Source organism: Dromaius novaehollandiae, chromosome 4, assembly GCF_036370855.1.
Source record: "Dromaius novaehollandiae isolate bDroNov1 chromosome 4, bDroNov1.hap1, whole genome shotgun sequence".
Taxonomy (NCBI): domain Eukaryota; kingdom Metazoa; phylum Chordata; class Aves; order Casuariiformes; family Dromaiidae; genus Dromaius; species Dromaius novaehollandiae.
In genome coordinates this window covers 18,382,549-18,408,393 of record NC_088101.1, presented here as the reverse complement: position 1 = coordinate 18,408,393, position 25,845 = coordinate 18,382,549, and the positions used below count along the sequence as shown (strand labels likewise).

General features: G+C 42.6%; 1 protein-coding gene across 1 annotated transcript; it reads right to left on the bottom strand.

The window, feature by feature from the left end:
• Positions 1 to 524: 524 nt before the first annotated feature.
• Positions 525 to 25,034, bottom strand: DAPP1 (dual adaptor of phosphotyrosine and 3-phosphoinositides 1). Its single transcript, XM_026109487.2, has 9 exons — positions 24,866 to 25,034; positions 14,272 to 14,394; positions 10,789 to 10,922; positions 7,633 to 7,763; positions 5,530 to 5,577; positions 5,239 to 5,301; positions 3,355 to 3,440; positions 2,721 to 2,808; positions 525 to 2,254 (listed from the first exon to the last, which is right to left on the bottom strand). Exons 1-9 carry the CDS (start codon positions 24,931 to 24,933, stop codon positions 2,204 to 2,206), a joined length of 792 nt encoding a protein of 263 aa, XP_025965272.1. The 5' UTR covers positions 24,934 to 25,034; the 3' UTR covers positions 525 to 2,203.
• Between the last annotated feature and the right edge of the window lie 811 nt (positions 25,035 to 25,845).

The window sequence follows — 25,845 nt, the reverse complement described above, 5'->3', positions numbered from 1 at the left end:
CCCTTTTCCATTTAAACTGGCTTAGGCTTTCTGCTGCTTACAATTACAGAAGCAGGGGTGGTAACTGAGTGCCAAGACATCTGTGTTTATACGTGGCAAAACCACTTTTATGTTCCCTCTCGGGCCTACTCTTGCTGTTCATTAGTTTCTCTTCAAATAGTTTAATGTCCTGTCTGTGAATCTGCTTATTAAGCCAAATGACCTCCCTTTCCATACTGGCTTCAGCTGGTGGCCTCATGTGCTGAAGTTGTTTCTAGTGTTTTGTAACACGGTCTGTGTGTACGAAAAGGAGGGCTGCTTTTGTGGCTACACTTCAAGCTTCATTTCCAAGCTGTCTTCACAGAACAGCAGTGCTGTTGGAGAATATCAGATTTCTCCCCTTATGCTGCCTTTAGCTCATGCAAACTCATCAAAGCTTTTTAATTAAATTACAGTTGTTAGTTTAAGCCACTTATTTAAGGGAGGAAAAAAGGACAAGCCTGTTTTACAAAGCTTTAACAATACAGTACAGAAATACAGAAGACTTTTGCAAGTTTTACAATGACATTTTATTCAGAAAAGTCTGTATAAAAAAAATTTACAAATATTTGGCATTTCTAAGTTAAAATAAAATGCTATTCCTATGTCCAAATCTGGATTCCTTTTTTTTTCCAGGCTTAAACTGTTTTTCCCCTTTTCCTCTTAAGCCTTCTCACAGTAAAGGCAGTTACTGAAAACTGACTTGCTACCTGAGCATTACTAAAGCCTTCTGCCAAAGCAGTGTGCTTAGGGGGAGAGGTTTGCATGCAACCTTATGAAGGATGAGGACGCTTGGCCATTAACCAGCCAGAGGGAGCGACTCCCAGCCTTCCCCTAGCCCTCTGGGACCAGCAGGATCACCCTGGCAGAGGTGACCCTCCAGCTCTTTCTTCCAGGCTCCTGCCCTGGAGCCAGGTCAGGTTGCCCAAGGCTTGACCCAGTTTGGCCTTGAAAACCTCCAGAGTGCCATATTTTGCTTCTAAAATATAGTACTGGCCTTTCGCTTGCAAAACTCTCATGAGCGCAGAAACTGTTATGAGTCTTCCAAAAATACATGGGAATTTACATCGGGTTATGTAGAAAATGTATTCTTGTAAATTCATAAGTTATTTTTAGAGGAGATCATGCTTTTCTATTATTGTTGCTCATCTTGTTTAATATAAAGCAAGCAGTGCTTAATTCTAGAACATCTCAAGTTCTGGACAAAGCCTATTGTTTCATCTACCAAATTCTCTATGTGAGGAAAGAATACAAAATCCAGCCCGTTTTCAGCAGGGGATTGTAAGGGGCCCAACTCATAATCCCACTAAAAAGGCTGATGTTTGCTGCAAGCAAAGCTTTCTGCAGAGCCCTGTCATCGTCCATCCTTCGGCTCCTGTGGCACCTCTTTCATACGTGAGCCGGGAACCAGCTGCTGGATTTTTCATGATCCTACTCTGCAAGTAAGTGTGCTTTCGTGATGCTGCTTACCACTACCTATATATGCCATTTACAACAAATGCTCACTCAGAGTCTTGCTGCAGTGTAATGCTAAACCATACAAAAATATATTTGACCAGAACTAAGTGTTATTTGTCCATCACTTTGAAAAGGGCCTTGAAATACTAAGTTTATTCTTTGGATTGTAATATAGATATTATTTACAAAAATATAATCTAGCTGATTCCACAGCTATGAGAAAGCATCAACTCTGTCATTTTTCTTTTAATTTAGATCCTAAACAGGTAATACAGAAGAAAAATTTAAGGTTTCCAGAAAACACTGCTTTTAAATAATGGGCTCAAGGCTACAGAATACGTTGCTAAAAGTTAGCTGCAATGGAGCTTGCAACAAATTCTCAAGGGAGTGCTCCGTACTACCACAAAAGTTTTAAACGGTGAATACTTCTGTGACTGGCGAACAGGTGTATGAATTAAGTACGCATTACAAATGCAAACTGTGCGTCTCAAACCAACTTTGTAATTTTGCAACGGTCTCCACACATGACTCAACAGCCTGAAAGTGCTCAGCTGTACAAATCCTTTGTGTGCAGGGCTGGATGCAAATCTGCGCGTGCAGGGGTATCCGCACAGGCGTGCGCTCGTTACTGGCAGTGGAGACATTGAAACTGTCCTCTTGTAATCAGATGCCTTCCTCTTAGCAAACAGACAAACCCTGCCAACTGAGTACAAGTATTTGAGTGCAACTATGACTTGAGGGTGGCATTACGCTGCTCCAGTTGTTTCCGTATTTGTGACTAGAACAGAAACACAATCCATTACTGTTTGCCTGCGTGCATGTGTACATGGATGAGTAAAATACAAGCCAAATATTGAGTTTTAAGCAAGTAACATTTTCAAGCCTTTACATTGTCTTCTCATTGCTTGCTTCACGACCCAACGCATGCAGCCTGTGATGCTCTATACTGTTTACAATCTTTGTGAGATGACGTCCTTAAAGATAGTAGTCATTTCTTCTTCATAACCAGGATATGTTAAAAAGGCACCCCAAAAATGCTACAGCAGGTTTGCAGGCCTATACATTATTTGAAAACTACATATTCCAGTCTAGTTGGCCCGGAAGTCAGAACGATCACCCCCTTCTTTGCAAATGCTGGGAACTGTAGCTCTTCTGTACCATAATATTGTTTTCTTTTATCATGGCAGTACCAAGGGTACTGCTGCCTGAAGCATATTGTCATTTAACATCGCGCATCATCTTACCAGTTTCCATCGCAATATTTTAATCCACTCATCTGCTTCTATTCCAGTTTTTGCACACAGGTAGTATGTCCTTAGCGGGAACACTAAGCTGTAAGTAAACAAGTACAACTGTTTCTTAAATTGCTAGAACAATCAGTAGTTCCTCCTAAAACTGAGCCCACCTGGCCAGCACCCATGTTTGTTAAGACAGAGCGGTGGAGTGAGGCTGCACTCTTGTACAGTCACCAGAGGAGAGCTTAGCCAAGAATCACTTACGGTCCTTTACAGATTGGGGATGGGCTGTCCTAGGCCTGCACAGAGAAAGGAGCTGCATCTGGGCACAGAAGTGGCTACTGCGTGACCTGCAGCAAGACTTGAACTCAGGAGCTGGGGACCTACCTCAGGAAGAGTTCCACAGGCCGAGGCAACGATTGTATCAACTTACAGAATTAGGGAGGGAAGTGCACATAATATAGGCCTACCCCCTTCCTATTCACCAAGAAAACCTTTGGTTGACACAAACAGACTCACAAGTGAGAGGAAGATCAGGACTGCAACCATCAAAAGAGCTTTGAGAAGCACCCGGCAGTTGCATTTCAAACTGCCCTAGCTATTCTGACCTTTCCAAAAAGGTAGAAAAAACACAGCAGCTTACCAGAAACAATTGACTCTTTCCTGGGAGTAGTCAAATTGCACAGCCGAGCATTCAGTTAAGTCTAGTGCCCGAATTGGTTCTGTGGCCTTGAAAATAAAATGGTGTTAAAGTGGAAATATGGAAACAGAAGCTAAAACTATTTAAGCCCATCTTCAGTGCATATAGACCTTTACAGGCACACCAGTTTTTTCCAGGCATAGGTGGTAGAGCTATGACACTGTAAACACAAACTAGCAAAATTAATAGCAGTGCTACTGCAAGAGAAGCTCAGCTAAACATAAGAAATAGGACAGTCAGTTTAGAGCTAGATGAATGACAGAGTACAGCACTAGCACAGGAAATGTAGAGCTAGAAGCAGACTGCTGAGAATGTGGTTGATATATTATAACATGACCAACACAGTGACACTTCTAGCTAAAATACTACTTTCATAGACACAGGGAATGTTTATAGGGCTCATCAGGAGTTTGGCGTAACCAGCTGTTGGAGAGTTAATTAATTCCTAAAGTGCTTTCAAAGGGATGAAGCTAGGAAAGGAAAAATGCAAAAGGAGAGCTGGAACAGCAGCTGCTACAGCAGGAGTGATGGTTTTGACTGAACGAACAACGTGTGTATCCAACTTTGTTGGGCCAGGCCCAGAAGTGCTTGGGTCAGGGATGAAGACTGTGCGCTGCTGCCACCCAGTTAAATTAAGAGTTTAATTCCTCCCAGGTGTGATAGTCCTCTCCTGATTTGTTTCTCTCAACCTCACCTTGCTGAGCAGCTTATAAGAGGCAGCTGAAGCAGAAGAACAGCCTCAGTCCCTGACCAGGTATGTGAAGTAATGTTTCTTCCCCACCTCCTTTATGCTAGTTACGTGCTACGTTATGAGAAAGCTGTGCTGAGATGTGCGAGTGAACGCTGTCCTCAGGCCGGTAGTAAGCTGTTTGCCAGTAGGTATCTGCAACCCTGCAGCAACAATGTGAGCACCAGGAGACAGCTGGGGCTGCTGCCCAGGAGGAGGCTGTGTTTCTGACAAAGGCACCTTCTTGCCTGGTAAGTCACAAATGCTGCTGAAGCACTTGGCGCTCTGCCCTCTGAAACATTATCCTAGAAACTTAAGTCAGGTTGGCTTAAACTGCAGTGAAAACTGATGGAAGGCCCATAAATAAATAGCTGTTTATAAATGGTAGTGTTTGGGGAGAGAGGAGAGTTGTATGTTGTCGTGTTAAAATCCGTTACATGTTTGGAATGGGGCTGGGCAGAGGTGTGAGATACAGAAGTAAACAGTTTGGCTGCATTTATGGAGGAGCCTGACCTGGGGGTAGAGAAGCTCTAGAGGTATGTCCTATTTTCACTTGGTTTAAGATAAAAATGGAGTAGCAACTGTAAGGACAAACCATTTTTCTCAGATGTAACAGCTTCATCTATGGCAGAATGCTAGGAGGGAGGAACCTTTAAATGAGGGTCGCTGCAAACTGTGCAGCCATTTGAAACAAACTAAATAAAGGAGAGGAAAACATACTTCTGGCATTTGCAGAAAAACCCCAATAGCCATGCTTATCTCTTAGTTAGTGGGTCTAAGCCACCAATGAAAGCTGCGTTGTGCTGGTAGTTTAAAACTCGCTTGATAAAGCAATTAAAAAATGCACTGCAAAGAACAACCCTGTCTAGTAGGTACAACTAAAGGAGCACAATAGATGTCTTCTATCCATAAACATTATTAACCTGTTCCTGTTAAAGTCATCAGCAAACTCTGACTTTACTTGAACTGATTTGGTCCCTCTGAAAGTAAGGGAAGTTTTAGCCTAGAAAGTGGTGATAAGTGTGAGAAGCCAGAGGTGCAAGGGGGCGCAGCTTTCCTCTGCAGAGATTTAAAGAGGAGAACTGGTGTTTGCTACTTACTGTCTGGTCTTTGAAATACTTCAGTTCGTTCCTATGCAGTGTAAACCACCTTGTCTTCCAGTTCTGAAAGATTAAGGAAGGATGGTAATTGTCTTGTGAGAACTTCAGTTACAGAGGAACCTTTAAAGCTGTTAACTTGCTCTGGTTTGCAGCCTTGCTTTGCTGTCTCCCAAAGCACCAATAATTGTTCCTCTCTATAGAGGAATAGAGGCGGAGCTATTTCAGCTCCGCGTTGTCTCTAGCTTCTGTGTGTGACTACAAGGTGGAAGCAAGGAATAGAGGTTTCCTTACCTTGACTATTTTGCCTTGTTTTATCAAATATCCTTCTTTTGTACCAAGCTGTGAAGTAAGAAGGAAAGGGATCGGGGTTAGACACTGAGCTCTGCTTGCATTTCCCACATCCCCCTCTTGTCCCTATACTGGTAAGATAGGACAGCAGCCTGTTCATGCTAAACTTTCCATCACCCCATCCTTGCTCCTGTCTGTGCTGCTCCCCTCACGCAGCTGGATTCCCCACTGGGGTACAGGGGACCTGCACCAGCTCTAGGGGCTGCCTGTGAGACCATGACTCTCTGCGTGAGCCTCTGGCTCGTACCTTGTCAACCTAATGCAGTAGACCAGAAGCAACTGGGGTTTGCCAGCCGGTCGAATTAAACACAGCAATCTTCCTTGAAATACAAAACTTGGAAAGAACCAAAAATGTTTTTTTATCTAGGCATTCTCTTCTTAGTGTGCCCCCCCCCCCACCCAAGTTAAGGCAGATGAATTCAAAATTCAGATGTGGTTACTGAAAAATTGGCTTTTGAACTGCTTCACTGCCATCATCAGTGACCCTGGGATCCTGTGGCTTCTCAGATACTCATTGAAACTCTGTGTAAGGATCTAATTGTGAGACTGTTCTTTTTTTTAAAAAAAAAAAAAAAAAAACACAGATTCCTGTCAAGTGAACTGCTATTTGCTCTTGAAAAAATATTGCCTTTTTATTGGTTGTATGTGAAAAGGTCATGTGTCCTTGGAGGTAAAGTTGGAACAACCCAGCTATGAATGATTGTGAGAGGCATCAAAACACTTTTTTATTTTAACCACTTTATGCTAATCCTTATTAATTTAACTCTCTCTTTTTCTCAAAAAAAAAAATTAACATATGATTAAAGTACCTTCCTCTCTGTTCTAGGCACTACTGTCCTAGACAAACCATCTGTCTTGCTCAGATATGAGATACTAGGGATTTAAAGTCTCTAATTACTGTCCAAGTGAGTCACAGATGTCAGAGCAGGTGGCCCAAATGGATATGAAGATGTTCTCTTGTTTCTCATATCACTAAGGCATAGCTTCTAACATGACACAGCTTTTTTACTGTGCTCATAATTATTAGGGCTGAAAGTATGGAGGTGCTTCTCTATCATATTGCTTTCTCTATGCTGGGCATAAGTCTGTGGCAGAATTCAGCAAGCCATCTTTGTGCTTTAGGACAAGGTGATTCTAGAGTTGTTTAAAAAAAAAAAGTTCCAATGTGAAAATGCCAAAAATCTTTTTAATATAATAATGTACCTATCAGGATATAGGTTTTCATATTAACCTGTTTGAATCATGCTTCAGTTTAGGTCTTCCAAATGTGTCCCTGCCTGTCTTACATATCCTTCCCCCCCCACCCCTTCATTTCAAAGGGTCACTTTTTAATTAACCTAGAAAGTCGGAGATGCTCTTTCCTTCCTTTCTGTTAGGAAGGAGGCTGTATATTGCTAACTACTAAAATGATAAGAAACACTGAATTTGTCTCATGTCACTAGTTGTTTTCTTTCAACTAATCCTCATATTCACTGAGCGAGACAAAATGTGGTAAGTCTTGGAGCTGTTTCTCGGTTGTGTTACGGTATTCCTCCCCTCACCTGTAGAGAGAGAAACTTCCCAATGACTGTAAAAGAGGCTTGCCAAAACAAGCGCTTACTGTGCAGCCTGAGGTAGGTATTGTTGCGTACAGCCTGACTGTTGTCAGAAAGATGTGAGAAGGGTTCTGCTTGTTTTGTGGGTGTGTGGTGTGGTTTGGGGGGAATTAAAGAAAAAAAAAAAGTTACTTAAGTTTTAAGCTAACATTCAAAAGGGAAGCTAACACAGAAGAACTGTGTTCAGATGGCCAGGCTCACACAGGTCAGCTCCAGGTAATGTTTTCCCACTGACAGCACTGAAGGTTTCAGAGACAAAGATTCTGAAGGGCCTTATTTGTCATGGGACTGTATCTAGTAAGACTTTTTGTTCTGCTATGATTGACAAAGACTTTGTGTGTTTAAGAATCCATAAAAGGATGAATTACTGGTGTTATTCTATAGCTTACTTCAGCAATTGTACTAAACTCGGGCTGGGAGGAAATCCCCCTCATGCCAGGACACAACTTACTGAGGGAGCATTTGGAACAAGATCGTTTTCTGTCCTTCCTGTCTGCATTGCTGTGTGAACTCGGACAGACTCATAAATGGAAGGTTCTTCGACTTTCCGTGGATAGGGATGCTTCAATACAATTAAGGTTCCTGGAAAGAAAAAGAGCAGTAGGGAGTTATAAGGTCATGTTTATTGCAGGCTCTTTGCAAAGAACTGCATTTTTATTCTATTTGCAATAGTGAACAATCTCCTTAAAATATTAACTGCTGTAGCATCTAATCTTTGTTTTTTAAATAATGTCATAGCATAGGGAATTTTGTTATATTTGCATTTTGTGCTGACATTGTCAGCTCTTAAAGAGGGGTGCTAGGATTGCTAAGAATTGGACTTGAAACCTACAGATGACTTGAGTCATTTGAAAGTGAAAAATATAGTTTAATAAGCTATATTTTGTAATGGGAAGGGCTAAAAAGGGAAGCAGAAAAATAATATGTGAAACAACCAACTGAAATCTGATCACAGGCACAGGGGTGTATGCAAATGTAAGATATTCAACTTAAAATAGGTCCAAAGTCAGAATCAGCTTAATTTTCCCTAGTCTGGGGAAGGGAGAAAGCTTTACCATTTAAAAGGAAGTTGAGAACCTCCATCATCAGTCTATGGAAACTGCTCCTAACCTGTTGCATGGACTCGAACAGAGTACTATCATATGTACATCATAGAGATTCTTATATCAGAACTGGAGGGACATTTTAGAAGAGGTTTGATTTTCTAGTAAGCGCTCCACCTTTTTTCCTCCACAAGAGATGTTTTTACCGAGTCATTCAGTAAATATATCTGAGAACTAGTAAAAGCTGATCCAGCTGCCCTCTGGCAAGAGTCTGTATGTTTGTGTTTCTAAGGAAGAGTGAAAACTAGTATGTAGCCACATTCTTGGAAACTTTAGTCAAGTTAAAGTAACTTCGGCTTTTCCATCTGACTTGTGACTCAAAGTTCATAGATGTTTTCCAAATGTAGTTTAAAAACTGGTAAATAAAACAAATAGGTAAGAGTAACATTTTTAACCTTGTCACTTTGAATAATTACAGAAATATGACGGTGTATTGCTTTAACCTTGTTACTGAATAGTCAGCTGTCTGTTCAAGAAAACATCTCACAGATAACACTAGCCTCAATTTCCTTTTTAATTATCTGTAGTTCAGGAGGAAGTGTACACATTATGACGTAGAAAAATAGATGTGAATCCATGTAGTAACGCAAAGTGGAAGTGAAGCTGTAGTCAGACGAGGCCTGTTGGGCCTGGAGCCCAACCCTGCAGCTGTCCCCATACAAAAGAACTGCTGCGCTGCACGGACCAGTTTGCAGGGTTGCAGCGCAGCATGTTGAAGCACTGGTCTGAGAGCACCTAGTGCGCCTCTTCCAGAGGCAAAAGTAGCTCCAGTGATGAAATAAAAAAAAAAGCAATGGCTTCCACTGTCTTCCATTTATGTATTGCAACTCTTGGTGTCTGTCTTATAAATTTTTATAAATTCCTGTTGTTTGCCCCTTGCTGAAAGGACATGTGGCTGAAGGGGTAAGAAATCGCAGCCTGTTCCTGGCTCTTCTGCTAACCTGCTGTGTGACCCTGTGTGGGACCAGTCATAAGCCCCTACCCCCTTTTTGGCATAAATCAGTTGCCTCCCAGGAGAGCTCTGACATCTGTACTTGAAGGAGCATTGCCTGAGTGCTAACCCTCTCTTGCTATTTATTGCTGTCCATAGGAAGGAAAGGCAGAAGGTTCCTTGATGTGATGTCCAAATGCCTTTTCCTACTTTGTAGTGTGTCCAGCTTAAATTTAAGAGATTTCACAGAGCCAGCAGAATCTGATTAGGGAGCTTTAAGATGACAAGTGAGCCCATCACTCAGCACTGTTGATCCTGTCCAGAGAGATCATGTAACACCAAATCCTTAATTACTAACCTCTGTAACAGAGGCAATGAGTATGTGCCTGAATATTTCTGTATGTCATCTGAAATCTTTACAAGGTTAGGCTTGTGGGTGTATGTCTGATTTCAGGGAGAAAATAGCTTATTGGCACAAAAGATAGAAACTCTCTGTTCTAACTGCTCTTAAAAGCAACCTAAAAAGAGAATGCTTTGAAAGATAAAGTACAGTGTTGCAAGTACCACTGCATTTTTCTTTTAAAATGTCTTACAAAGTAACCCTGCTGTTTAATGCTTGTGATTCATTTGTGTTAAAGAGCACTCATGCATATTTAGTGTGCATTACAGCTATTGTGTGTGCCAATTATTATTTAACTAGACACATATATAATTAGGCACTACTCTACATATCAGGAGCCTGCATACACTTTCTACACACAATACCTTTTTTGCCCCCATCTCTTTTTTCTTTTTTCTTTGTGCTAACTTGTACTGACTTTTAAATCTTTAACTTCTACGTTTCCAGCTAAACCTAAAACTGTCATGATCGTGGTAATACGCTTCTGTCTCTCCTGGGATTCCAACGTGGCATTCAACTCATCTGTAGGAACTGAGTTCGATCTTTTGACTGTTAATCCAAGGTTAGCCATTAAAAAATCCTGTGCTTTTTCTTTCTCTTAAGAACAAGGCCAGTCACTGTGGTGGGGCATGTAATCAGCAGGCTGATCCTCTGTAGTCGGGAAGAAGCAGCAGAGTAATACAGGGCACATCCCCTGCAGGGAAGGGGAGCATGTCACTGCAGATTCTTCCTCAGATGAAGAACAGTGCAGAGAAACAATTCCAAGTCCCTTTTCTACTTATCCTTATTGAGGGATTTCAGCTTTGTATTTGATAATTTATTCTCTAACTAATCAAACACCCTGCTTTGGTTCTGCTGTTTTTGGAAAGGTCCTGCTATTTCTAGTACATGCATATTTTGAAATGCTTCTGTCCTCTCTCATAAATAAAAAGAGTTCATGTCCTTGGCTAGCAAAACCACAGTAAGTTTATATGTAGCTTGTCTTCAGAGTGCTTGGAAGAGTTTCTTAAGGGTGATATCTTAGCTACCAGAGGTGAACACAAACAGGAATGTCTGAAGAGGAACACATCAGCAATACAGGCATCAGATAAAGAGCCGAGTAAAAGGAGTGTGCAATGCATTACATGAAGCCTGGCAAAAAACGTATTCACACATGCATATGGCTCTCCTTACCTGTCTCACTTCCAATTAAAGGCTGATTTGCAAAATGCATGACTAATTCCTTCAAGTTAGAAAATTCATTAAATCCAAATTTGAATGTAGTTCCTGTATGTTCCACATGGAAGTGTTTCACAGAATCTTTTCCCCTATAATAGAAAAGGAAAAATCTGTCAAGACATAAATGCCAAAGACATTTAGGTACCTACAACCCTTGAATAGCAGCTTTCACAGCAAGAAATCCGGACTTGCAGGGCCTATTTCACACAGTAGACTGCAGTACAACAGATACAAAGGAATCCACAGATTGCAGGCTGAAAATCACTGTCCTAGCAGCAATATCAGTGTTATTACCATCCTTCACAAATACTCAACACATCTGAAAATCAGATTTGTTTAAAAAATAAAATAAACAAATAATCGCTGCTTTACAGATGAGAGACAGTGAAAAGCCAAGTAAGTTATATTAATTCATGTTGCAAATAGGCAACAAGACTCATAAGCATGGTATCCAGTCCTCTAACCAGGATAATACTCTTCCATGTACCAGGCTTAGCTCTGATGGTGTACCTACACCCCTCAGTGTTCGTTTTGTCAGGCGTCCTCCTGACCTCACTAAAAATGTTGTCTTCTTTCAAAATGAGACTGCCTCTCTTTACCTATGCAAGGATTTAATAAGGTAACTCTAGACACCTAAGGCTTTTGTATTTTTTTTTCAAAATGCTTTTCGAAGTCTGCTTTGTCTCTATACTCATATGAGGGTCTCTTTATCATGGGCACTGTCTAATGTGAACTACAGTCCTTCTGTTAGAGCAGTCGCATCATTTGTTTACAGAAGCTGATATTTAGAGAAGTATGCAAGGCCTTACTTCTGGGATGGGTGCTTATTTTGACTTCAGAAGTCAATGAAGCACTTGAGAACACCTCTATTGTGAGAAAGTTATTTCTGTTAATATTATTGCTAGCATCCAAAGCAGTCCAGACAAAAATCAGGCTCAGGAAAAGTATTTGCAGCAAATATACTGAAAATATTGTGAAGAAAGGAATTTATAATGTATGCTTAGCAGGTGCTTAAACAAACATACATCTTTGAATTGTCCTTGAGAGACAAATGATATTGTAGAATATGCATCTATCAGCTTCTCCTGTGCTTTGCACTATGAAAACACCCTTGTCTTCAGCCAGCTCAGACACAGAGTGTGAAGCAAAGTGCAGACAGCCTATACATCAAATAGCTGCTGTGACTGCTATACTGACAAAATCTTCATCTAGTTTCACAAGAAATACAATGTTGCAATGAGAGCAACTTTACTCTATTTTCTAGTTCCTTTTTAAAGTTGGCTAATTAATCTGGGGGAGGGGATTTCAGTCTGTGATCAGTCTCTCTAGCTTATTACAGATATGCCAATAAAAATCCCAAGTGCTGTTTCCTGTTAAAACAAACCTTAACAATGACTGAAGTGTCTAGGGAGGCAGACGCAGACAATAAAGTAAAAACTTTATAAAAGGAATTTAGGAGAGAGGGACAGTGATGGCCAGAATTGCTAAAATGATCCTTTCTATAAAAATGTATCAGAACAAAATCAAACTGCTTGTTCCAAAACAAAATCTATATTAGTCAAAAAATGCAAAAGAAAACTTAGAATTAAATGGGCAATATAAAATGAGTAAACAAAGTATTTTAAAGTGAAAATCAGTATTTCAAGGGAGTTGTACCACCACAAAACTAATATAATGGAGTAAAAGCTCAGGCTCCGGACTCTGGTTTGGGATACTCTGTGCATCTAGTAATGCAGTAAGTGATGCTTGTTCCTGTTCAGAGAGCTGAATAAAATACTGGAATTGGCCTGAAGTAGAATCTTCTGGGTATTTTAAGCCTAGATTTAAAGCAGTGAATTTATTTTGATCAGTTGTTTAACACTTTAGCTTTTATTTCCTATTAAAAGAGCAATTTAAATTTTATTTTATTGTAATATGTTGTTTCCCGAGTGCTCTTGGAAAAAAATAGCTTCCGGATTCTTTTAGAAAAATTGCCTGAAGTAGAATACTATAAATAATGTTTTGTTATACTTTACAGTCAAAAATATTAAGATACTGTTTCATTTGAATTATTTTTTTAAAGGAACACTATTATTTATATATCCTATTGTCCTGTTTTACAACATTTACACGTAATTTGGCCATTATTACTCTGAATATTCATTCTGTAAAAACACCTCCAGACTCCAGTCAGGGCGCACACATCCCTGTACCCCTCCAAGCTTGTTGTATAAATAGCTGTCTATAGTGGTAAAATTTCAGGGCTGTATGTATGAGAATACTTGCTCTAGGGCCTTCTATCAGAGGTCAGTGAAGCAAACTGTGTTTGTCTTTCATACCTCTATGGAACAGGGTATGCACAAATTGCACTTTCCTCAGTTTCCAGATGACTAAACTTCCGAATTATAATGTCTCCTGGTACTGAATACATGGCAAATCACTAATCTCAAGGGCATGTGCTGTGCTCTTGTCTATTAGGGTTGTGAATAACTAGTATAATGTATCTTTTAAAGTGACTTTAGCTTGAAAAGTTACTGTGATCCAGCTGAGCTGTGGTCACTAATCATTTGTAGGCTCAATTTGTGATAGAAATAAGGTCAAATGCACTAGCTTAAACTTCTTAGTAAAGAGGCTTAATATATCTTATACATTTGTCAAAGGCTAAGAATGCACTCAGGGTTGGTTACCTCCATCCAGCTGACGAGCAGCAACTACCTTGTGTGTCTAATACATTTGTATGTCTTCTCTGCATCTTAGGAGGGTCCTTAAATGTGATTCAGTAGTGAGGTATAGACTGAATTATGCATGCTCTGTATAGGCTGCATCCTCAACTGATGTAAACTGCTGTAATTCTGATGACTTCAAGGGCACGATACTTGTTTACCCTAAGATATTACTCAAATCAGTCATGCAGTACTGGCTAAAACAGGCTTAGCCCAGAACGGGAGAGGCTCGCTGTGAAACACTGCATCATCTCCCAGAGATGATTGTTCCTATACAGTGGAACAAGTACTGTGAGCTGTATAGGAACAGACTGTCCAGAAACCGGTGAAGTTATCACTTGTTAACTGCATATTTAGTACTATAATCTCCTCCTCACAAAACCTTTCTACTCTCATCAGTCTGCTTCTTGAACTCCTGTGACTGTCATAAATATTTTTACCACACAGTGCAAGAATGAACCTGTACAATCAATCTATATGATGTTTTTCCCAGGAGAATGAATTCATACTCCGGAAAAAATGGAGCAATTTCCAATTCAAAATCTTTTTTTGTCATTCAGCAGGATTCCACCATTAGAAATACATATTTAAACAATTCTTGTTCACACCCTAGAAAGAAACTCGTAGATCATCTCAATGCAGGAGAGTTGCAAACAAATATGGGAATAAGTGAAGACTTTAAAACTGTCAGCTGGGTAGTGTCAGATAAAATGAGTCACTTCTGCCCATAGCCTACCTTACAGAGAGGGAGTATAGGCCTTCCTTTTCATTGCTCTTCCTCAAGAGATAGCTTCCATCCTGTCCATTGGAGAGAAGCAGCGCTTCTGCTGCGTGCCGGGTAAGATTATCGTGATACCACCTGGGGATACACAAGGGATAAATCGTCACTCGCTCTTAGCATCAGTGTTCGTTCCTGGCTGGCAGCTTCTGCTGAGTTATGAAGCCGAGCTGGGGGAAAAAGGAAGGCCTGCAACTAACGCTGTTGCAATGGTGAGTTACCACTCTTGTCTCACACACACGCACAGGTTGCGCAGAACTGTTCCCCTTCCAGCAGCCTCCTTTTGACAAGCCCAGAAAGTGGCTGGGGGTGGGGGGGCCGGGTTTTTTTTGTTTGTTGTCTGTTTTGAAGTTGGTGTTCCTTCAAAGTTTGTAAACAGCTGACGGTTTGCTGAATCTTTAAAAACAAAACAAACCCTTGTGAATTCAGCCTGCCTGAGCAATAAGACATCATCTAAATCTATGTTGCTTTAGATGAAAGCCATTTGGGAGGGTATTCAGGTTCTTTGGTCTGTTTGCTAAATCTGTACTTCCTGACGTATCTGCACACTTCAGTGCACTTCCTCTTTTGGGGCAAATAGGCAACCCTGTTAAGAAATCTCCTCCCAAATTCTACATTCCCTGCAACTCAGTTCATCTGCACTGTTAAGATCTGTGAGAAACCAGATTTGCCCAAATTTAAAATCTTCAGCCTAAGCCTCACCTTTCCGGAGAAAAGAGCAGGGGAAGGGAACAAAGTTATCAGATAAAATGTAAAGATAAAACTTAAGAAATTCTGATATCACTGTTGCTCAGCCATGCATGTTCTGAGCAACACAGCAAAGCATCTGAACACTTGCTTCACTTAGTGATATGAAAAATTAGACAAAGAATCTAGAGGGAATTTCATTGGAAAAATCCTGCAGATAAGATCATGAAACTTTGGTTATGGCTTAATTTCTGTCTGGAGTGATTTAGCATAGAAAAACTTTTTTTTTTTTTTTTTAATAGAAAATCTCATTTAAAATGTTTCTTAGACTAAACGTATAAAACGGGCACAGATAAAAAGGCTGGAGTGTCATCCTGTAACAGATGGTGTATGCAGGTACCACTAATAGTTACATTTACAACTTCAGGTGCAAAGGTAAGAGGAAATACAGTATCTCTGAGCAGAATTAGCCTTTTGTTGAGGTGTGGTGAAGACACAATAATTGCTTATTAACATGTGGGGACATTGTGGGAGGAGAAGAGCTACCTCTGGTGCTGAACTGGGCACGGCTCTGCCAGGAGTGAGGCTCTTCCATCTGCATGTGTGTTGGTGGGAGGTCTCCTCCATCCTTTAATTTGTGTGTGCAGGTAACTTTGGGGTCAAATTCTATTACTATTTCAGCTACAGAAATATAGGTTGACGGAGAGGTGGATCACAGCACTTCTTGGCATTTGTATTATGGCAGTCTTCAAACTGAAATGACGTGTAAATGTATACTCTTCCTCCTTATCTGTTCATTGCAAGTTGCCACTAAACTTGGCATCCTCCCACCCCACTCCCCTGCAGTTTTAACTCTGGATTTAGACGGCTGCCTATTCGAAAGGCCAGCTGGTTGATGAATTGCTTTGTGAAAGACTTCAGAACGTTAACCCTGCGGAAGACCAGATCCCCGTGAAACTTAATGCCGGCAGGATATTGCTGCTTTGGCTCTAGAACGTGCTGTACGGGCTGTCTACACTGTAAGGAATAAAATAATGCATATTTAAAGATCAAAGGGTCATCCTCTGAAACACCTGTTAGCCAAAATCTGCTTTGGGATTAACTGCCCAACTAAGCAGTAGTCAAAGGTCAGGTCAGTCCTGATGCTAGGAGGCTGGGATCAGCACGTACGCTTGGCCAGATCCAGACCTGGGAAGACAACACTGTCTGGGGGGAATCTCATAATGCATTTTCTCTCGCTTTTGTGCAAAAGAAACATGCACTGAGGAAAAATCTATAAATGGCCAATTTCATAACAAAGGTATATTCAAGTCGAGGTTGAGTGCACTGTTACCTTATTTGCAAAAAGCCTTTTACTAAGATATTTTGAAACAGAAATTGCTCTATTTAAGAAATGTTCTTTTTAAGTGTGGTCTCTCTTCAAGCACAAAGTTGCTGACCAGTGAAGTTTTACCACTATGCAGCACCAAAAAACCCACCTTACTTGGGAAAATAACATTGTCATAAAGTACATATCTCAATCTTTGGTGAAAAGGCTCCACCATTCTTCTCTCAGACAAAAATCTCTCAAACATTAAGGTTGTCTTGCTCACTTCAAAAAGTAGAAATGGATGTAATACCATAATATGGCTCTTCGTGCCAAAGCAACTGTTATACGTAGGTAGTTTTTCCGCCTTTCTCCTGTCAGATAGTGAAATACCAGAGTAACCTGACAGTTGTTACTGTTTGAACCATGCAAATGGTCACTCAGAACTTGTTCCAGTACCACCGAACACAGGTACGACTTTAAAATCCTGTGGCAAATGCAGTATTTGCACACAGACCACCAGGGAAGGTAAGCATGCAAATAGTCTGTTCTCCCCATAAAGCCTGCTTGATCACACAAATGCAAGACTGAAAAAAATCTAAAAGGGAAGCCTTGATCCAATTTTCCTCAAATCAGCAGAGTAGCTGTTTAATAAGTCCAAATTCTCCTTGGTGCAAATCATCTATGAAATGCATTTAACTGTAACAGTTCTGAATACAGTCGGTGCTGCTGCCTGTACTAACCTCCTATTTGTAAATGAGTGATCCTGACCATCGGACAGTCCATTGTAGAAAGATCTGAACTGCCCTGTTTCTTACTTTACAACCAGTAGAAATGCTAAATATACTCTAGGAATATCTTTAAGATGCATGCAACTTTTCAAATCTCTACTTCTTAAATTGCTGCTTTAATTGAAATTGTCTAATTTAAATTAGATTATACTGCACTCTGTTGCTAGGTACAAAAGCAGTCCAATAACTGAACCAAGGTCAAAACTTCATGTCACCTTTTTTCATAGTCAAGTCCTCTGCCTTTGCGCAGCCAGTCTAATAACTGATCTGGAGCCACCAAGAGCCGTAAGTACCACTGCTGACTGAAACAAATGCCAGCACAACTTCATGCATTCAGTGGAGCTGCCTAACAGCCATGTGATTAGACACTACTACGTGTATTTCAACTGAATTTAAATCCTTGGGGGGAGGAGGGGAATCCTTCAACTTTTCATGTTTGGAAAAATCATTTAGCCAGCCCCTTGAATTTTGTGGGCAAAAAAAGCAGGATTTAAAGAAGAGTCACATTAGTCTGACAAATTCTGTTCTACATCACCTGATATCAACAGACCTCTTAAGACAGCACACTAGAGCTCAGCTTGTGTATGTGCTGGTATTAAATCAAGGTGGGAGAGATGCTTCATTCAACAGGACCTTGTAAGGAGCAGCTACCTTTAGCTTAAGTTCTGCTCTTGTTCCCTGTGATACCTACGTACCTGGGAGAGGAAACTGTTGATGGAAAAGATAATATATCTCTATCTCCCTGCCTAATTAAAACAGAAAACTAAAAATGTGATTAAAGGCTTTACAAATACCTGTCTTTTTTGAAGCCTTTACGAAGACCATGAGCAGGCCATTCTAGTTATTTACTTTCTTGGGAGAAAACTGGATTCCGTCTTACCAGCCCTTCCAGTTTGAACCATACCTTCCAAAGCCCTTCCAAAAAACATGTCTACTTGACTCAACCTATAGAGCCTGTATTCACTACAAAAATTCCAGAAATAGTCTCTGTACTCTGACACTTGCCAGACTGAAAGTCACCAGGAGTTCAGAACTTGCCTGGGGCTCCTGACAGATCTCTATGAAGAAGCAGACGGGGGAAAGACAGAGCAAAGCTTTTCTCTGCCTCAGAGCCCAGCTGAATCAATAATTTTGGCAGGTGCTCTTGGCCTTGGAAATCTCTGTTTCTCAAATACATGTACACTTCCAGGAGGTTTTTCTTTTCCGATGCATTTTTCCTCTCCTGTCAAAAACCCTGCTTGCTCTAGTTCTTTTATTCAGGCTTCTGTCAATTTGACCAGCCACTTCAGTAAAAATGTCATTTCATAACTGCTGCCAGAATTGTTTATCCACTTCTGTTAACTTTGTGTTAATTTATGTTAAGTCTCTTTATCCCACATTCATAACTGTTTGTGCTGTCAGTGTGTACTGTGGAAGGGGACTGTGCTATTCCTGCTCTTGGGGGTCAGTCTCCTGGGCCCAGGGCAGAATTTCTTAAAATGAAATTAGAAATTCAGAAATTAGACGACTATTCAGATTGCATCAGTGATAGTGTACGAAGGCTCTACTGAGGTTGCTGTTAAATAGAGGAGAGGGTGAGGGGAAGAGACAATTCCCCAGAGAGGCAAAAGCTGTAGCACTTGCCTTGTTCTGAGAAGCCGCCTGCCCAGCCACCGGCAGGGTAGGCTGGTAGCTGCCGCAGCACGAACTCTGTCTACGTCAGCAGTCGGTACCGCCGCAGCCGTGCCAGTCGGCACTGTTCCAAAATCAGGCGTGCTGATGTTGTAACTTATTTCATGACAATTTCTGTGTAGTTAGTACAGTGACTACATCTCCCTACCCCACGGTGGTGATCCGGGAGTATGCTACAGCGATGGGTGGGGTGGGAAATTCCCTTTTCCAGTTAGAGCAGCCTCAAAATGCTCATCTGTTCTCTTCAATGACTCAATGTTTTAAAGCAAATGTTCCCCCCTGCAGATCAGGGAGCTCTTATGCATGGGATTTGTCATTTCTGATGACACTGACAAAGAAACTAGGGACACTTTTCAAAACGCTTCTCTTCTGCCTGTGTAAATAGGGGCTGGTCAGTAAAACTGCAGCTGGCATCACGTAGACCGACTTTCAAACTCTACTGGAACACAGAAGGAATAAAAACACCTAGCTGTGATTAACCTAAGGAGAAATGTTACATGACTTTGGGATAATCATCTTGGCTCTTTCCACATGCAATCTGCCTAGTGCCCGATAGAAATGCTTGCTTCTCTTTCTCATAAGAATAAAAGTTTGCCATGACCAGTATAGAGCACAGCAAGCAGTTTTAATTGCCATTTGTTTTTACTGTTTGGAGTGATACATAACTTTGAGGTATGCCTAATAACAGATAACTGTTAGATAAAAGTAGCAAAGGTTGCGCTCATTTTTTGTGTCCTCATCAGAGTATCTTCCCAGGTTATCACAGATGCCTTGACTTACTTTTGTAAAAAGTCAAGCAGTTTAAAGTTCCTTCCTAGAAACAGGAAGGAGATTCTTGATAGTCAGCTGGGTTATCTCCCTACTCCCTCCTCAGAAACAGTACGTTGGTGCAATACTACTTGTACTCCTGGGCAGGTGACTGTCCTTGCTGATGGCACCTCTGCAGCTCGGGCTTACAGAAGCCAAGCAGAAATGCAGCAGTTGAATTCATCCATCTCACCCATTTCTGAAATGGAGCAGAGATCTGCATTAGGGGGAAGTGGTCTAGATGCGCTCTCAGTAGGATTTCATTCTTAAATTATTTCAGAGCAGATACTCTGTTTTTTGCAGTAGTAAATATTGGTAGGCTTTGCCTCTTCCCCCCCACCCTTTTTGGGGGGAGGGGGGTGCATAAAACTATCCTGCAATACAACCAGTTGAATTTTCTTAGACCTTGAAACTGCATACTAGCTTCAAGATATATTCCCATTCTTAGTTTAGAGGAGTTACTGCACTGCTTGATGAAGCAAGTGGGAAAGCATTCATCTCTTTAGGTGTCAGATGCAATGCTTTTTATGTGCCTTTATTCCAAAAACAACTCTGCAAAATAGCCTCATCAGTTTTTGTATTCTCTGTATGCTGGACTTCAGCAACTTCCAGATCAGATATGCGTATTTAATTTTTTTTTCCCATTGACAAACTCCAGAAACATCACCTATCATCTGGAAGTCAGAAGGGTTCTCTGTATTTCACATGAGTAAAACTGAAGATTTTGCAATGTTTCTAATGGCTTACAAGTTGACAGAGCTCTAGAAAATCAATAAAAAGTGTGAGAGACTTAGATGAATGCTAAGAGGAGGAGGTATAGGTGGCATGCAACCAAAAATGGTATTTGTTAGACATTCTTTTAATGTATAATGTTGAAACACTAAATCATACACCCATGTAAAGTATACTGTTGGAATATGAGGGTGCCATTTCGCAGAAAAATTATTTAAAAAATGGAAATGTAAGTGCCATCAATGTATCTAACCTTAAAGTTCTTTATCTCTTCTATCAGCAGGCTTTCACTAGTTCAGCTTCTGCTTCTCACTTCCATTTTCTCTTCCCCTTCTCTCAACTGATTCCGTTCTGGTTTTCACCCATTTCTCTCTCTCTCTAAATCCACTACCCACTTTTTAACTGTCACAATTTTGTCCTTGAAATTTTGATTTTTCCCTATTAGAAGCATAGATGAAGACAATTTCTTCTGACAATTTACCCTGTCTTAGTCACTTCAGTTCCTGAGCACATAACTAAATTTTTAATCATTGTATAATTTAGGCCTCATGGTCTAATTTCTTTTCTCTTACTAAAAGTAAGTGTGAAGAGTGTTGTTCAGTCTTACAATATTGTTACTGTATTGTCAAACCTGGAGCTGGAGAAAGGTAAAATCTGTGCTACTAGAGACAACAAAGAACACTGGCACGCAGAGGGAAGAAAATTTCAAAAACTTGTTTCCTCTTCCCCAGTTCTTTTGACCTCTGAAAGACAGAAGACAAAGCAGTATCACTAAAGCTGTGTTATGTTGGAGTCAAAGCTGTGTTACCAGACCAGTCTGTAATTACTTGGGTGACAAGCTGTTCCACATTCTCATCTCTTGTGCAAATATGTGAGTTACAAAATGGAATTCCCCAAACTCACGCTAGGCGTGATGAGCCACAGGAGTTCACGCCACAGTGCAAAGGCTGATGTTTTAGCAAAAGCAGCAATAAACCCTGTTGGTAAAGGGCTATTCCAGGAATAGCTGAATAGACCTATTAAGAAGACTGGGTAAGTTGGTTTTCTCTTCCTTTAAACAAAGATGTCTTTTTGTCTGTCTCTCTTAACAAATTTCAAAGTTCCCTATTTAAATATTTCCTGTAACTTTAGCAAAGAAGTCAATAATTCTAGCATCTCTTTAATTATATACGATACTCTGACTTTGGTCTTTCTCTTCATTAGACACTGGTTCTACCTATAAACACCTTTACAGTGAAGTTGATAGTATTCTGAATGCTCACTTTGAACTCTTGATTATCTGACCACCAAAACTCAAATAATTTAGAGGGTTCCAAACATGTACAAGCCATTATTTTCCCTCAGCATGAATGACTGAAAGAAATGGCATAAGCCAGGAAGTTGTTAAAGAGGGGAAAGTGATGGGTTTGGCTTTCTTTTGGTGTGATGTAAGAGGCCAAAAAGAATATCTTTACAAATACTGAGGCTTTGGAGGAAAACAACCCAATCTGATAAACAGTTGTAGACGTTTCTAAATCTTTCAGTGGCTGTGATTGTCCTTGATCGTTATTTGGATGGTTAAATCCTTATTTCTTGTTCACTTTTAGCGATGGATGGGATACCTGTAGAGCAGGAATAAGACAAAAGATGGGGTTTCACGGCATGGGGATGCATGCTTCATTTTTTGTGTTTTTTAGTGTTTTGACACAGCAGTGAAAGAGCATTCTTGATGTTTTCACTCTTTAAAACTTTTTTTTTCTGCATTATTCTTAACAACTTCAATATTCCCCCATGCAATTACTGGAGCACTAAACTGGAATAAACCAGTGAATACCAGGCACTGCCACCTAGCAAGGAGTCAGGTAGGTTTTACACTACAAAAATCTATGTTGCTGTCAACTTTCAGTTTGGGTGGCCAGCTGACCTGGCAAAATATGAGGCTATTGTGGTACTCATCTCCTTTCTCTCACAAGTAAAGAAAAAGTGCTTCCCATTTAACACTTCTTCAAACGTTCTCCAACTTCTTTGATTTTTTCCACAGTAAAGCAGAAGGTCTAAAAATAACCTGCTTCAATTCCCTTCAAAACGCATGTGAATTTCAAAGTTGCTCCTCATTCAAATGAATTTTGTTTCTGTGGGTCTTTATTATTGCAATGATGTGCATGAAGTTTAAAAGGAAAAAAAACTTTTTTAATTAATATAAGACAGAGGTCCTACTCAGATTCAGGTTTCAGTTGTGGTAGATACTATGCTGCCATAAGGGGAACTGATCACTGTCACCAAACCAGAGATGGTTTAGGGGGGGGAAAAAAGCCTTGTGGTGGCTGAGAATTTAAAGTTATGGCCTGTATCTGTTGAGAGTGACGGGCTCAATTCTCACAGTTGATGTACATACCTACATTAACAGATTCACTACATGCACAGTTAATATGCTATGTGGAGAAAGATAGAGCCAACCTCTATGTTCAGAGCTTGAGAGTCTCCTCTTTCCTCTTCAGAAAATTCAAGAAAAGTGGACCTAATACTGACTGAAAGAAGGGCTTCACTTCATGACTTGAAAGGAGTCCTTGCTCAGCATGTTTATTCACGTTCACTTCATTTAACCCAACAGGTTGCCCCGAAATAGATGCCTCGTGTTTCGTTGTAGTATGAAAAGTTTCAACTTGCCATTGAAGGAGAAGCATTTTAAAGCTGTAGCTTCTTTTACATCTTTGTAGCCTTCTCATTCAGTTTTGTCCTCCTCAGTTATACCAGCTCAGGCTGCAGTGCTACAAGGTGAGGATGAATTCCTCACCAACCTGTGAAACCCCCTGTGAGTGCAGCTCCCTGGCATAGACCAATTCAAGCCCTACAGCCTAAATGAATTGCAATCTTGCAATACGCAAGTCTTGCAATTTGCAATTACACTTCCCTCAACAGCTGCAACACAACCTGTTCCTGTGCAGCAAAGATGCTTTTTTAGTATGAGAGTAATCTTGCAGCAGTAAAAGGAAAAATACATAATGGCCATCCCAGGTTCTGTTACAAGGTGATTTGTTTCACTTTGTATTTGTTAGATGCTCCATAGCAGGCATTTCATTAATGGGTGCTCCCAAATAGGGGAGGATATCAGCTTGAAGGAGATAACTGCAAGTGTGTCTCCTACTCCAATCTCTTTGCTAAGTAAATTAATCACCAAAATCGATGCTCATTGAGTCCTCACCCATCATCTTCTATCACACCTGTTTTCACCCTCGCTTCCTTCTGAATTCGGAGATGACACCGGAGCCTCTTTGCTTTTTGAATCTCGCTGGGTGTTTTTCTGCTTTGTCCACTCCTTTACTCTGCTGTCCGGCATCTTTTCCTCACAGTCACTATCTGCGCTGCTCTTCCTGCCGCCGTGTCTCCTGCTCGGTGGCAACGCTCCCCACAAGAAAGCGAGCCCTCCCGCCGCAGAAAGCAAAACTAGCGAGCAAAGCAAGCGAGTCGCGTGTGAAAACGGCCAACGGCGAAGGAGGAGGAAGAAGAAGGAGGAGGTCTGGTGCAACTTCTGCCCTTCCTTTTGCGTCTCGGGTTTTGTTTTCGTGTAAGGATGACATCTTCAGAAGCGGTAAGCAGCCCTGGGCTTGTCCGCGCGATCTCCAAGGCGGAGGCGGCCTGGAGAAGCCGTGTCCGGCCGGTAGCGCTGGTGTGGCGGGGGCGAAGGTCCATGTGGGGACAACGTGGTACGAGCAGGGCTTTTTCTGTTGTTTAAATGCGTTTAACTGGCGCGGGGCCCTCTTGGGGCGTCGAGTGAGCCGCTGGCCACCCTAGGAAAGGTGCGACCTCCTCCCTCCGCTGTATTTAAAATGCCTGCTAGTGCGCTCATTTTTCTAGTCATTATTTATTTCTCATCTAATAATTATTTGAGAAAAATCTGTCAAATAATTATCTATTGCTCGCATGTCGCCCGCTGCATGCCACCATCCTCTGTACGCCGCCGGCACCTGTAGCCCCATCAGCCCGGCAACGCAAACTAGGCTCCGGGCTCGCCGTGGGGCTGCGCCGAGCTTCAAGGCGGCCCTGAGGGGGCTGCGCTTCTCGGCGGCATGCTCAGAACAAACCGCGGCTTATTTCATTCCTTTCTTTACTAATAATCAGGAGTCAGAGCAGCTTTTTCCCCCTCCCCTTGCTGCCTCCTGCCCCCCCGGTGCCGCCGCGGGAGGGGGGGCGCCACGTCGCGAGGGGGGGCTGCCGCGAGGGCGCCATTTCGTGAGGGGGGGCCGCGCGCCCCTCAAGTGCTGCCCCGGGGGGCGCCATTTCGCGAGGGGGGGGCTGCCCCGGGGGGGCGCCATTTCGCGAGGGGGAGCCTCGCGCCCCTCAGATGCCGCCCCGGGGGGGCGGGTGCCATTTGATGAGGGGGGTCCCGCGCCCCTCAGATGCCACTCCGGGGGGGGCGCCATTTCATGACGGGGGAAGTAGACCCGGGGGAGCGGGGGCCATTTCGTGAGGGGGGTCCCGCGCCCCTCAGGTGCCGCCTCGGGGGCTGAGGGGCGCCATTTCGCGGGGGGAGCCCGCGGCCGCGGCGTGGTGGTGGGGAGCCGCCCTGGCCGCCGCTTACCCGAGCGCCTGGAGCTCCTCGGCGAGCTGCCGCTGCCCGGCGGGATGCGGCTCCTGGCGCTGGCTCATCTTCGCGCCGCGGCTCTGCGCCGCCGGCCGCCGCCTCCGCGGGGCGGTGAGGAAGTGCGCGGGCGGGCGGGCGGCGAGCAGGCGCCTCCCCGGCCGCGGTGCCGGCCCGCCGTGGCCGGGTGGCCCGTCGGAGGCAGGTCCTCGCCGCCCGCCCCGGCACGGGCGGGTCTCGTCGCCGCCCGCCCCGACGGCGAGGGAGCCGCCCCCGGTGTGGGGCAGCTGCGGCGGCCGCGGGGCTTCGCGTTTCTCCTCAGGCCTTTGCGGCCAGGCAGCCCCGAGTGGGGCTGTGGTGCCTACGCGGCCCGAAGGTGAGACGTCGGAGGGTTTTTTTTTTTTTTTTTTTTTATGTATTTTGCGTGGTTTTAGGAGGTAGTGAGCACAGCTGCTCTGTACGTGCCTGCACGCTCGATGTTCTTCACAGAGATGTGGGACTCGCCAGCCTCCATCAGGCTCAGCGTCCCCACAAGCCTGACTGGAGGGAGGAGGTGGCTGCCCGCAGCTCCAGGAAGGAGCTTGTGGTCTGGCCCCCCACACCCTGCCCCCGACCTTGCCCCCCATAGCACCGCGAGGAGGAGGGGGATGCACTGTCCCCTTCCCCTGGGGAGGCCTTACGAGGTGGAGGGCTGTCAGATCAGGCCTAGCTGTAGAGCTACGTGTGCAAGCAAAAACATTTTGACGTTTGCATTGGGTTTCCAGTACTGGAAATAAATTTTCCCCAGAATATTTTATGTTTAGAAGCAGACCAGGACAGATACTTACTATTCTTGTAAGCGGTAACATGAATAGCACTGGCAATTCCTATGCATCACTCAGAAAAGCAGTGAGATGAAGATGCCATTCCACTAAGAAGGCTGGAAGAGACTCATCTACGTTTTTTGTGAGTCTCCGCTGGCATAGGAAGGACAGCAGCAT